This window comes from Rhincodon typus, chromosome 6 (genome assembly GCF_021869965.1).
Source record: "Rhincodon typus isolate 14 chromosome 6, sRhiTyp1.1, whole genome shotgun sequence".
Lineage (NCBI taxonomy): Eukaryota > Metazoa > Chordata > Chondrichthyes > Orectolobiformes > Rhincodontidae > Rhincodon > Rhincodon typus.
In genome coordinates this window covers 35,945,861-35,961,078 of record NC_063337.1, presented here as the reverse complement: position 1 = coordinate 35,961,078, position 15,218 = coordinate 35,945,861, and the positions used below count along the sequence as shown (strand labels likewise).

Below are 15,218 nucleotides of genomic sequence, written 5' to 3'. Positions count from 1 at the left end.
CTGCTCCTCTGATGCTGCTTGGCCTGCTGTGTTCATCCAGCTCTACACCTTGTTATCTCAGATTCTCCAGCATCTGCAGTTCTGACTATCTCTTTCCTCAAACTTTATCTGCTTTGACTCCTCACTGATTTAGGGCAGCCAGAACTTTTATACAATAATATAATGAAGAACGGTGGTTGCTGGAGATCTGAAACAAACAAAAACTGAAATTGCTGGAGAAATTCAGCCTGTCTGGCAGAAAATAAAGTTAATGTTTCAGGTTCAGTGACACGTCTACAGAACTAGCTCTGAAGAAGGGTCACTGGACTCAAAACATTAACCCCTCTTTCTCTCCTCAGAAGCTGCCATACCTGCTGAATTTCTGCAGAACTTTCTGTTTTTGCTTGTTTCGGAAAATATACATATTTAGTTTATGTCTTGTTGACATCAATTTTAAGTATTACCTTGCAGATTGCCTTTTCACAAACTGAAAGAAGTACGTTTGTTTAATTAACTAGTTATAACTAAGCAACAGTTTTTCTCTCTCAACCTCAGTGAAAAAGAGAAAACTTTTATAGAACTGAATTTTTTCAGTAAATCTGCCTGTTTTCATTAGGTTCACAAAGCTGCAGGCGAGACAGGAGACTGCCGGGAGCAAGAGTACAGAGATCAAGCTGGAAACTGTGTGACCTGCAAACAGTGTGGTCCAGGGCAAGAACTCTCAAAGGTATGAAGAGCTGAAGGATTTGTTTCTCTGGTTTCATCCTCTGTTTCCTATAATCGTAGGATGCATCATTGAATCAGGTGCAACATTTAATATGCAAGTTCATTCTGAAATTTGAATCTCCATTACATACACTTGCCAGCACAAGTTCTCAGTGAATGGAACTGAAGATTAGTACTGGCAGAGTACAAAACACATGGTGATAGCCGGAGCTAAAAGCTGTGAGTTAATGTTCCTTCCCTTGGGTATATTTGAAACAATTAATTTGACTCGGTTGCTGCCTTAGACTTGAAAAGTGAGTGAGTTCATGTCATTTGGGTTTGTTTATGGGTCTTGGCACACAAAGGGGCACTGGTTCAGAGATCACAAGGAAACACAAAAAGGTCAGGCATGGAGTCCCACTGTGCTTGGCATTGTCTTTTTGTGCATATGTAGTAAAATCAACTCTCTACACACTGGGGCTTAGACTGATTCACAAGTATTGCTGGCAAAGTCCATTTACATATGGGGCACAAACTCAAGATGGAATAAAGAAACTTTCAAGCTGAAATAAGCCTTGTTTTAAATGTTTGTTAAGCTCATGTTGGAATTATTGCCAAAAAGACACCCTCTGAATTGAACCAGAACCCAGTTTGCTTTTTACCCTGATGTTTTGTTTCGTGCTGTCAAATAATCTGATGAAATGGTTGAAGGCAGTGTTTTCAAAATATGTGCGCCAGAGGTTTCATCAGTGATGTGCATGCATAACCCAGGCTATGGGTCTGGCATCCCAATGCTGGAATTTGAGGGTTAGCTTGATTTAGATCTTCTGGGGACCCTGCCAATTCCTGCTGCAAATTCAAAATAAAAGTTAACAGAATTGACTCCAGATTCACTGTGAAAATGAAGCTCATGTCCAGAACTGATTAAAAGGGCCCACTTTTCAAAGAATATTGGAAACATACACTGCACTTTAAAAGAAATAAATCATTTGTTCTTTTAACTCTTAACGTTCAGAATGTGATAACCAATTACTATTATTTTCAAAACAATGATCCTAAAGTTATGTGTTTGAAATGAAACTGGAGATAACAAAGTTTTAAAATTTTACCAGTTAATTGAATCTCCCCGCAGAAATCTAATGTCTAAAAATAAGTCTAAAATGCCCCCATATTTCTCCAGTGCTTAATTAGCTTGCTGTCAAGTGATCAAAATTGGCTTGTAGCGGTTAAAATCCTGATTTAAAATGCAACTTGATTAAATCGATTAATGATTAGCATGAAAATGGGAGGGGGAAGAGAGAGAAAAGTGATTTAGAAGTCCCATTGTTGGGGAAACTAGATTAAGTTGTTGTTTACTTTGTCAGACATAGAGGACTGTTTTGGCTTCAAGTTATCTTTAGTTCTATCATCTTGTTCCTACCCACATTAGAACTGCTTTACATGGTCATGCTAAGGAGTCAGGGACAATGGTGACTTTTTGTTTGTGAGAATGCCATGTCATCCATTGAAATTCAAGTGTTTGTTCTTGTGCACATTGTGCCTTTGTGCTCAACTAACTCTTTGTTGTTCATGGACCATTACGAATTTTGCTCATTGGCCTGAGAACTAAGAAACAAAATTACACACAAGTTTAAGCAAGGGTAGTCGAATTAGTAATTCCTATTTAAAATATCATCATTTTCCTCTGATAGTCCAACAATCCTTTCCTTGTTCTTTCTTTTGCACCTTTTAGCTTTGCAAAGAATATTTCTGTAAAGTTAATTCCATTGTGTGCTGAGTTAGCTAATCTCAGCTAAGAAAGCAGCAGGAGCACTGTAATTGGGCTGAGTGCCCCCTAGGCTAAGGAGGGAAAATATCAACCCTTAATCACTCTTTAGTTTGTTGATGCTGGAAAATGCATGTGTGGACATTAAACGAAGGCAGCTGCATTGCCTCCTGTAACTTTAGGGCCCTTTCAGAGCACTCTTCAAACTGAATCAGAAGGATATGGAATCAAGTTCCTTAGTAATGATGGAACTCATAAATTAGGCTGATATTTCTATGAAGCACAGAGAGAATGTGGCATCGCTGAAGATGCTGACCTTTGGATGAGATGAAAAGTGAAGACCTTTGCTTGTTCCACTCTGACTGTACACTCCGCTGGTTCCTGTGGAGGTTGGAGAATATAAGGCTTATTTTGAAGACAAAAAAAAATCATGTATTGGGCATAACCCAATAACATTAATACACAAAGTGACCTGATATACATTTCATTCCTTCTTTGTGAATGCTGTTAATGGGAGGGCAACTGTTCAATTTAATTAAACCTATGGCTAACTATTAATTAGTAAGATGATCAAGTAGCTATCAGTCCTGATTAATTACATCAACAACCTGCATTCATATAGCAAATGTAATATAGTCAAAGGTTCCAAAGCACTTCACAGGAACTAACCACACCTCAATTTCTGATTTCTTGATCATTTTGGCTTTGAATCACTCCACCATTGATTGCAATGTCTTCTGTCGCTAATGACTAAACACACTCTCGAAGAGCAAACAATTGTCTTAGCTATCAAGAGATAACTCTTAAAAAAAGGATGGTTTAGAGAGAGGAAAGTACATTGCTTTGGCTTTTTAAAATAATCTCTTGCTCAGTCTGGTTTTGCATGTCGCTGAGTCAAATACTAGTAAAGTTTAATAAACTTGAGGTTGGCATTTTAATGCAGTGCTGAAAGATACTGCATTATCTTTTAGCTGTTAAACCAAGACTCCTGTTTGCGATCTCACAGCACTATTTGAGAAAGAACAGGGATTTCACTGTATTTTTAGCTAGCACACCAAATATAGATGATCAGGTCAGTCAATCATCTTAATTATGGGATCTTGTGACATGTAAGTTTCCTATCTGCCACATTTACTTATATAACAATAATGACTGCATTTTGAAAAATAATTAATTAGTTCAGGATATGATAAGATCCAAGATAAATAGAAGACTTCTTTATAATTATTTGCATAATTATCTATTTATTACCTATCACCAATATTACTTTCTTACACCATAGGTTCACAAACTTTACAAGCCTTACAAACATTGAGTAACGCCCATTTTGTTCCTTACTCCTTTAATTAACTCTTTTCAGATTGAATGTTTTAGCATAAATCAACAACCAAGATAATGTTATTATGAGATTCCCAACCTTTCTCAAGTGCTATTGGTGGTTCTCAGCTTAAAAAGGATAGACCTTCTGATCAGCAAAATGCCCACATAACTGCTCAACACAATTGTACAGATTCCAAGTGAGCTGTTTTTGGATCCATCTTAGCCCATTGTAGTTTAACAGGAGAATGCTTCAAATGTAGTAGAAGCATTTTAAGCACACATGTATGAACTTCAGTGATTGGAAATTTTTTCCTCAAATGTTTGGAATTTAATTAATTAGATCAGCAGCTAAGCCAAAATTTAAGTTGGAAATAAGGAAGGAAAGTGAGACAATTAGAACATATATATGATAACACGGTTCCACATTTCTAAGTGTAAATAGCTGTTTAAATGGTATATCTAATGAATAGCTTGATATTCCTGTTGTAGCATGCGCAATAATTATACATAATTACACCATAAAAATCAAAATGCCAGTTTAGCTATTCAAACCCATTTATTATAAAAATTCCAATATTTCTCACTGATAAGTTTCTTTGGTCCACTCCTGCTTGACATTTGCTGTAGACATGTACGCTTTAGGTATTAAGCCATAATGTAGGCAAAATTGGGACTGTTGCCAGTTACAAACACAGCCTACTCTATCCGTTTAAACTATCCAATAAACTTCCAGCAAGCAGTGAATGTGTGAACAAATGTTACCTTACAAGTTGAACACATTACACAAGGTATCAATTCAATAAATATGTAAAGAGATTACACAGGGATTAATTTGTACAAATCTTAATGACTTGTCTCATCAAGTGAGAGTTTAATCTGGTTTAGTTCCAATATAGAACACTATTAACGTATGTTAATTTAAAAGATCCAAAAGCTTAGAATCATCAACTGGTCACAGTACAGAAGGAGGTTTATTCGTCTCATCATGTCAGGCCAAGCAAATCTTTTATAAAGGTTTATCATGACAATCTTAGTTTTGATTTCTATGTCTCTACATATAAAACCCAGGGTCACCTATGCTTTTTTTTAAAACTCGTTTCTCAAGCTGCCCTGCCACCTTCAATAATTTTTGCACATATATCCCCAGGTTTTTCTCCTCCCAGTGGGGTTCAGATAGCTCAGTTAGTTGTTTTGTGATACAGACCAATACCAACAGCATAAGTTCAATTCCCATACCAATTTAGGCACGATGACCCTCAGGTTAAATCATTACTAGTTGTCTTTCTCATTGGAGAACAGTCCTATGGTGTGGTAAGACTATAACTTTACCTTGCCTTTCTCTTCCTGTAACCCCTTTAAAATTGCACCCTTTATTTAATTTGTACCTACTCATTCTTCATATCCAAATGTATCACTCATCCTCCTTTATCTTAAATTATATCTGCCACACATCTGCTCCTTACACCAGATTATGTACCTTTTCAAAGTCTATAACTATCCTCTTCACAATTCACAAAACGTCCAAGCTTTTGTCATTTTTAGATTTTGGAATTGCATCGTGTATACCCAAGTTTAGGTTCTATCCAAGTTCTACTGACTCCTGAACTTTCTTTTAGTCCAGAAAAAACAGCCATTCACACTGACTATGCTTCCTGTAAGTCTGCCAGTCCTTTTTCCAAGCTGACACATTGTTGTTCATTCCATGGGCTTTAACTCATGTCCATTATGTAACACTTTATAAAATACCTTTTGGAGGTCCATTTACAACTTCATCTACTGCAGTACCTTCATTAACCCTTGTGGATTAGTGCATGAGAATGCTCAGTCAAGTGAGTTAAAATGATTTCCATTTAATAACTGCTGGCTTTCCTGAATCAGCAATTGTCTAAACACTTCATTTGCCATGGAATATTGTTTCTAAAACATTTCCTACAATTGAATTTAGACTCATGATGGGGAAAGGTGGTGAGACAGAGCTATTATCATTGGACTAGTAACCTAGAGTCACCGGTTAATCTTCTTTGTCAAATAGGTTCAATCCCACCAATGCAGCTGGTGGGGAATTTAAATTCAATTAATGCAATCTAGAATTGAAAGGTAGTCTCAATAACAGTGACTATGAAATATTCATTGATTGATGTAAAAATCCATCCCATTCATTAATATCCTTTGGGCAAGGAAATCTGCTATCCTTACCTCTGGCCTCCATGTGATTCCAGACCCATGGCAATATGGTTGATCTTTAACTGCCCTCTGAAATAATGTACCAAACCTTCTTTTTCTGCTTCATCATTATCTTTAACTCCAGAGATATCTAGCTTTCATTTCTTTACCCTCCCCTTCATGGGAATGTACCTTGACAGTATCAAACTATCTTCCCTTGAAAAGAAGCCAGATATTCAATTACAGTTTTGCCTGACAATCTTTGATCTCAGTTTACCCCTATGCTCACCCTACATAAATTGACCCTTCGGAAATTAAGTATTTTTACTTTAGAACATTCCTTGTCTTTTTCAATAGCTAACCTAAACACATGATACTGTGTTGCTGTTTCATAAATGTTCCATATTGCACAAAGGTATAGTTAAAGTGTCCTAAGTAAATAGTCCCAGTGGATGAAAAGGCTGCTCTTATATCAGAGAGACAACGGATATTGAGTTTAACCTGAGTGTCACCACACCTAAGGCAAGGGGCAATATTGAGAAAGCAGAGCATTCATCATAACTTCAGTCAGTATAGGAATTGAACCTGCACTGTTGGCATCACTCTGCATCGCAAACTAACTATCTAGCCAATTGATCCCAAGTTAAATAAGTGGGCAAAATATTGGCAAATAGAATATAAAATGGGAAAATGTGAGGTTATGCACTTTGGCAACAAGAATAGAGGAGCTGAATGTTATTTAAATAGAGAAAGACTGCAGAAAGCCGAAACGCAGAGGGATTTGGAATCCTCATCGATGAATCACAAAAAGCTAGCATACAAATTCAGTGGATAATAGGAAAGAAAAATGGAATGTTGGCCTTTTTAACAAAGGGAATGGAGTATAAAAGTAGGGAGGCTTTTGTTAAATTATGCAAGATACTAGTCAGGAAACAGCTGAAGTACTGTGAACAATTTTGGGCCCCTATCTTAGGAAAGATATACTGGCATTGGGAACAGTCCAGAGAAGGTTCACTAGGCTGCTATCAGGTATGGAGTGTCTGTCTTATGAAGAGAGGTTGAGTAGATTTGTCCTGTTCTCATTGGAAAACAGAAGAATGAGAGGCAACCTTATTGAACATACAAGATTCTTAGGGGACTTGACAAGGTAGATGCAGAAAGCTTGTTTCCCCTTGTGAGTGCTTCTAGGACCAGAGACCATAATCTCCAAATAACAGGTTACACAATTCAAACAGAGATAAGAAGGAATTTCTCCTCTAAAAGGACGGTGACTCTATGGAATTCCTTACCAGAGAGGGTCGTTGAGGCCAGACCATTAAGTATGAGACAGACTGACTTATAATCATTAAGGAAATTAAGGATGGTGGGGAAAGTGACAGGAAAGTGGAGTTGGAGATTATCAGATCCGATTGAATAGCAGAGCAGACTCAGTAGGCTGAATGGCCTACTTCTACTCCTTTGTTTTATGATCTTATGGTCTTAAAAATTGAGAGGGCAAGCAGCATGTTGGTCTTTATGGCGAGTGTTATGGACCAGAACAGACCCCTTCAAAATATATTAAGAATATAGTCTAGAGCCTAACGTTTTCTTATTCCAAAGGTAAGTGTAAGGCGTTTTGTTCCAGGTGCAATTTGATTGGTCAAACTACACAACTTTAAGCAAAACACACATTATTTTTATACCGCAATTAAAATACAAACAAAATAAAAGAATTGGCTTAACTGTAATTCTATTGAAATGCTTAACAAAATTAAGTATATATTAACTACTACTAATCAACTGTTCCAGTAAAGTAACATCCCATAAACACACTCTTGGCAAAGGCGAATTTAGTAAAGTAGATTTTTTCACGTGCAAATCTATTAGCAGGAAGAGAACCTCAGCTTTTCGCTGTAACAGAGAGAGGAATAAGGGCTTCCACATCCAGCTTCAAGATCCCAGCAACTGTTGAAAGCTAAAACTAAAAATCTTGGTTCTATGGGAGCTTCACCCCACCCATTCAGGCTGCTTCTATTGTTCCAACTTTAAACAACCCCAAGGCCTCAAAAGCTGTTTACTTTATTAGCTTTGAGCAGACCATTCGTGACCTCCTAAACAAAAACCAGGACAAAATACACCTCTTAAAGACATAGGGATTGGAAAACAATGATGTTTTGTTTTAATTGTGCAAGGTTATAGTGAGATCACAACTGGAATTCTGTGCGCAATATCGGTCTTAATATTTTAAGAAAGGATCTGCTTGTCTTGGAGACAGTACGACTTAGGGTCAGACTGGATCCTGGGGTTAGAGAGCTGTCTTATGATGAAAAGCTGTAATTAGCCTTGAGAAGGTGGCTGTGAGATGCCATATTGAACCATTGCAGTTCATTTCATGTAGGGAGACCCACAATGCTGTTCGGGAGGGATTACCAACATTTTGGCGCAGTGAGATTGATTGAACAGCGACAGTGAGAGGCTTGGAAGGGAACGTGCAGGTGGTGGTGTTCCCATGTGTCCTTGTCCTTCTACATGATAATAGTTGTGGGGTTTGGAAGGTGCTGTCTGATAATGCTGGGTGAATTCATTCACTGCACCTTGTAAACAGTCCATATTCGCTGCCACAGCGCATTGATGGAAGGAGTGGATATTTGTGAATGTGGTGCCAGTCACATAGTTTAGTTTGTCCTCAATGGAGTCAAGCTTCTTGAGTGTTGTTGAAGTTGCTCTTTCCCAGGCAAGTGAGGAGTATTCCATCACACTTTTTATTTATGCCTTGGAGACAGTGGACAGGCTTTAGGAAGTCAGGAGGTGTGTTAGCTGCTGCAGAATTCTCAGCTTCTGACCTTCTTTTGTAGCCACAGTGACTATGGCTAGTCCGGTTCATTTTCCAGTCAATGATAGCCCGCAGGATATAGATAGCAGTGGTAATGCTTTTGACTGTCAAGAGGCAATGGTTAGATTCTCGCTTGTTGAAGATGGTCAATGTCTGGCACTTATGTGAATGTTACCTACCACTTGTCAGCCAGAGCCTAGATATTGTCAAGGGAATGTTGCATTTGGTATGGACTGCTTCAGTATCTGAGAAGTTGTGAATAGTACTGAATATTGTGCGATCATCAGCAAACATCACAGTTTTTTACCTTATGATGAGGGGAAGATCACTGATGAAGCAGTTGATTGAAGAACTAGAGGTTATAATTTAAAAATTAGGGATCACCCATTTAAGACATCACCCATTTAAGACAGATGATGAAAAAAGTTTTTTTCAGATGGCTATGAGCCTTTGGACTGTCCTCCTCAAAAGGCAGTGGATGCAGAATCTTTAAATATTTTTAAGGCAGCGGTAGACTGATTCTCGATTACTAAAGGGATGAAATATTGACAGGGTTATGTAGGAAACTGGATTTGAGGCTAAAACCATATTAACCATGATCTTATTGACTAGCAGAGCAGGCTCAAAGGGCTGAGGATCCTATTTCTTCTGTTCCTTGCTCACAGAAGATGGTTAGGTCTAGGTCGCTACCCTGAAGAGCTCCTGCAGAGATTGAGGAGTTGAGAGAACTGAACTCCAACAACTACAATCATCTTCCTTGAAGCATACAAGATTTTGATGTGGTAGACATTTAGGAGGTTTTTCTTGATGGCTGCAGAATTTAGAACAAAATGTACATTCACGAGATAAGCGTGAGATGGAGATAAGGAGAAATTTCTTCACTAAGAAGGTTTTAAATCTTTGCGATTCTCCATTGCACAGAGTTGCAGATGCTGCTTGGTTGAAGGTTTTCAAGAACAGCTTTTTGGTTTGTATGGAATCAAGGGATACGGGGAGCAGGCAAGAAATTGGAACTGAGGCAACAGGATAGCCATCAACACACCAAATGTTGTCGCAGAGTTGAGAAGCAGCATGATCCCCTCCTGTTTCTATTACTTATTCTCTTTTAAATCACTGGTCTGTCTGATTTATTTAAATACAATAAACGTTACAGCATTGAATTGACATGGAAACCTTCATAAGTTGTCTAATTTTCTTTTAGTTCTAATTAAACAAATCTACTGAATTTATGCACTTTTTAACACAGCTGTCAAAAGGATAAAATACTTAGCTGAGTATTGCATTTGCTTAGGCAGGGTTGGCAAGTTGATAGGGACATAAAATGGGATGTAATTGCATTCCTGGTCCGGACCCACCATCATTTTACAAGGCTCACCAGTGGATCAACTGAGGCCATTAATCTGACAATTGACACCCACTCTCATTGGGCGAGAGCTGGGTGCAGCAGACAATCAAAGAACAGTAAAACAGATGTTGGCCATGATGCCGGAATCTGCTCTGCATCGTCAGCTAGAATGTCGCTTCGATTCATTTGGATTGCGTTCATTTTGGTATCTATAAATAAAGTCTCATTTTTGGAATTATCCATTTGCTTATCTGTGTGTGATGTTCTCAAAGATGGCACGGGTGCAACTGTCAGTGGTTTTTCAGCAGATATCTGAGTTGTTCCTAAACAGCACGTGGTAAGCTGGGGCTGGAATTGGGATGTGATAGATGACATAAGGATGGGATTGGTAATTAATGAAGTGAGTTGGGTAAAATACAGCGAGCAGCTCACTAGGTCTTGCAGTGATAAACTCTCCAAAAAACTCAATGCAATTTGGAATTAGCCAATAAAACATATGACACAGACCTATCTGGATAGCTCAGAGTAGCAATAACAAACAAAACCCTGGGTACTCCGTTCCATTCCTGTTGCTCAACAATGGCTCGTTTTGTGTTAATTGAACTTGGAAGAAACATTTCCTAATTTTTCTTTGCATGCGTATTGTTCTCTTCTGTATTATTTTTAAACATTTCTAGCAAATGTTTCCTGATGCTGCTTACAAGTACTTTGGGGTTATGAGGTGTTCTGTTCACTCTGTTCAACTGAGTTCAGCCCTTTGGTCCTGAATAAGATCTAACAATTACTTCTTGAGGGCTTTACTTATTCAAGAGCGTGAGGGTAGGCATGGAATCATTGGAAGATGGGGTTCAGGACTGTAAGGAAAAAACTTTGGGTAGCAATCCAACAGAATGGATTAACCACCTATATAATGTACTCGATTCTCGTCATGGTTGAAAATCAAAAAGTGTGGACAACCCATTCCATCAAGAGCCATCAAGTCATTTATATAAATTGTTACCAGTTGAGTTCCCAGCACTGATCCCTATGGCACACCCCTTGTCACTTCTTGACATCCATATAAAAGCCCATTTCTGTCCACTCTATGTTTCCTGTTAGCTAGCCAATCTTTTGTCCATGTCACTATGTGACCTCATAAACCAGGAGCTTTTTATTTGCAATAATTGGAAATCTGTTAGTATGTCCAATGGTTCCCTGTTATTCATACCATGTTACTTTTTTTTATATTCACTCATAGGCTGAGCCAGCATTGGTTGCCTGTGCCTTGTTGCTCATGAGAAGGTGGTGATGAGCTGCCTTCTTGAACTGCTGCAGTCCATTTGGAGCAGGTTTACCTTCACCTGACCCACTGGCTGCAGCTTGCAACAACAGCAACTTGCATTTATAGTTATGTTGCCAAAGAACAATATAAAAGGTCTGGATCTGCTACATTAAAATTCTGAGACCTGATTGTTTGAAGAGAAAGTGTTCTGTGATACCCTGACCTATATTCAAACAAGACATGTTAAAAAGTGGAGGTCTCTGTTTTGCTTGTTTCCGGTTTTATCATTTTGAAACAGATCGAAGCACTTAAAAAATCAGAATTAAAGAATAAAAACAGAAGTGTTACTCTGAGTATGGCTCATTTCGTCTAATCAAGAGCCCAATGATGACTGAATAAAAATTTTTAAATGTTAGTCCAAAAATATAGACATGTTTGATCATCAAAAATGGGTAAAATTGAGGCCTGGAGTTAATTATATTGTTTCATTTTCTGATTTAATTAACAAAATCTTATAAAAGAGCTTTAAAGGATTACTTTTATATTAAAGAATGTATTGTAAAAATAAACAAAATACATTAAAACCCCTTATTACTTTGGAATTAAAGTGCAAAGGTGCTGGAAATTTCAGTTCTGGCAGACGCTGTCGGATGAATTCTATTTTATGATCAAAAGTACAGAAGAAATTATTTAAATGAAAGATGCATTCACAAGGTGCCAATGGCTTTCCCAGTCTATGCCAATAATTTGGCAAATTTGTGAACTAGAATTGGTATGTTATCATTCTAACTCAGAAAAAATTCAGTGTGGTTTCAGAGTGGCACTGTGGCACAGTGGTTAGCAATGCTGCCTCATAGCACCAGGGACCTGGGTTTGATTCCACCCTCAGGTGACTGTCTGCGTGGAATTTGCACGTTCTCCCCATGTCTGCATGGGTTTCCTCCGGGTGCTCCGGTTTCCTCCCAAGTCCAAAGATGTGCAGGCTAGGTGGATGGGCCATGCTAAATTGCCCATAATGTTCAGGGATGTGTAAATTAGGTGGGTTACAGGAGGATGCTCTGTGGTTCAGTGTGGACTTGTTGTGCTGAAGGACCTGTTTCCACACTGTAGGGGATTCAATAAAAAAAAATATTACAAATGCATGATTTACACAAAGATCTCTATCCCAATTTCACAGTACAATAATTTTGTAGTCTTATTTGATCTCTAAATTAAATAATACAATTGATGTTCATTCATTTGGGCTTTCACAGATATTCTTCAGAATTTTCAGTCCAGTAACAAAAAGCTAAAATAATGCAGATGCTAGAAATCTGTAAAAAAAAGTACTGGAGACACTCTGTAACAACATCTGTAGTGAGAGACAAAGGTAGGTTTAACATTTCAGCTTGACTACATTTAGTCTCTCTCAAGGTAAACTTGCAGGTTGAGTCAGTAGTCAGGAAGGCAAATGCAATGTCGGCATTTATTTTGAGAGGACTTGAATATAAAAGCAGGGATGTACTACTGAGGCTTTATAAGGCCCTGGTCAGGCCACATGTGGAGTATTGTGTGCAGTTTTGGGCCACATATCTCAGGAAGGATGTACTGGCCCTGGAGCGGGTTCAGAGGAGGTTCACGAGAATGGTCCCAGGAATGAGAAGCTTAACATATGAGGAACGTTTGAGGACTCTGGGACTATACTCGTTCGAGTTTAAAAGGATGAGGGGGGATCTAATTGAAACTTACAGAATACTGAATGGCCCGGAAAGAGTGGGTGTTGGGAAGATGCTTCCATTGGTAGGAGAGACTAGAACCCGAGGGCACAGCCTTAGAGTAAAGGGAAGACCTTTTAGAACGGAGATAAGGAGAAACCTCTTCAGCCAGAGAGTGGTGAATCTGTGGAATTCACTGCCACAGAAGGCTGTGGAGACCAGGTCATTGAGTAAATTTAAGACTGAGATAGATAGGTTCTGGATGATCAAGGGGATCAACGGTTACGAGGAGAAAGTGGGAGAATGGGTCTGAGGAACTTATCAGCCATGATTGAATGGCAGAGCAGACTTGATGGGCCGAATGGCCTAATTTCTGCTCCTATGTCTTATGGTCTTATAGTCATGTAGGATGAGTGCAATAGCAATGAAGGCATTATGGACTTGAATTGAATTAGCTCTATTATTACATGTACTCACATAAGTACGATGATAAGTTTACAAGTTGCCACTTTTACAGCACCATCATTGGTACGAAGGTACCTAGGTACAGACTCTTAAGTACAAATTATTAGGGAAAAAAGAGAAAAATAAAAAAGAAGCCCATCAATAAACTAGAAATATAAAGAAATGAGAGTTAAGAATAACAGTCCTTCCAACCCAGACCATGTCAGCCTTCACCTCGAGGCCAGGAGTGTCAGGATTCGAATCCAAGCTGAGGCCGGGAGTCGAATCCAAGCTGAGGCCGGGAGTCCACACTGAGGCCAGAAGTCCATGCTGAGGCCGGGAGTTTCCCAATAGATTTCCAATTGGTACATGACTGAAGAGGTGTTCCAAAAAATTTCACAGTGCAACACTTGCCTCTGAGTCAGAAATGTCAAGTCCTGCTCCAGAAACCTGAGCACAAATCCAGGTTGGTACTCAGGCAGGGTTCTGATGGAGTGGAGATGTCACCTTTCAGCTGAGTTGTTGAATCAGGTCCTGTTTACTCACACAGTTAGACATAAACAGATCTTTTGACTCTATACAAAGAAGAACAGGGGAGTTCTCCCCAGTGCCCTGGGTCATGAAAGGTGTTGTATAAATAAAGATTATTTCTTTTATTGTTAAAAATTCAACAAACCATTATTTAGAATTCATTGATGGCCCACAGTATTTCTAAAATTCCTAGTTATATTGTTTGTACTGAAGGTACTAACTTCATTCTATCACCTGTTCATTGATGATTGAGTTTCCTAAGTTCATTCAAATCCGGAGGCAAATTCCAAAAACAGTGGGTCATTAATTCCTACCCACAGGATGATGCACAAATGCCCTTAAGCAGCAAGCGATTAACTTTATTAAATTAATACTGTACTTGTTTTGCAGTTCTGTCTTTTGACAGAAAGCCAAAAGATTCAGTACCCTACAACCAAAAAAAAGGATACGCTGCAGAATGTGCATTTCCACTATAAACCTGAATGAATTTATAATCTGGTCCGCAGAAAGAAATTTACTAGCTTTCAACAAAGAATCTAACATGTATAGAGATGTTTCTGTTTTTTTCAAAAAATCACATTTATATAATGGAATAAATCACTTCCACAGTCCAGCGTGGGATTTGAGGATTACTTTTGAAGAATTGTGTTACCTCTTTACAACCCACTGCTTTGGTCATTTCGAAATGTTACCATACATTCTTTTCAACAGACTGTCAGGAAGTAGGCTTTACACAAAGCCACTTCTTTTTTTTTATTCACGCTTGGCATACACTTCAAAGAAATCTGAACTTGTTAATATTACAGCAATTTATATATAAATAATTTGGTTCTGACACTGCTCCATTTACCATGCGTTCAGATATAAACTAATCATTTTTGATATCTTACTTGCAGCCCAGCTTTGATATTCATCATTTTCTTTGGCTGGGAATGTGCACAAATAAAGTTTCTTTTGATTCTATTCCACATATTTTGGGAAGATAGTTTTAAACAAAGGCCCAACTGAACAAGAGAGTGTACAGCAGAAGAAAAGGAATAGTCACTTTCTCCTTGTTAAAGGAAATAACATGACAATAATTTTTCAAAATGAATGATACAAATCATACAACTGATTGGGATAAACAGAATATGTGCTCAGTTGTCCTATGCATAGACAGCTGGTCTATTCTATGTGAATATTGTATGATGATAGGATTG

The 15,218-nt window shown here is 38.3% G+C and overlaps 1 protein-coding gene across 7 annotated transcripts in view; it reads left to right on the top strand.

The window, feature by feature from the left end:
• The window catches only part of tnfrsf19 (tumor necrosis factor receptor superfamily, member 19), a 120,793-nt gene that overhangs the window by 7,084 nt on the left and 98,491 nt on the right, over positions 1-15,218 (top strand). For all 7 annotated transcript variants that reach the window (XM_048597865.1, XM_020530496.2, XM_048597871.1 and 4 more), the window contains exon 3: positions 596-706. In XM_048597865.1, coding sequence (XP_048453822.1) covers positions 596-706 — 111 coding nt within the window. The remainder of the gene's footprint in view (positions 1-595; positions 707-15,218) is intronic.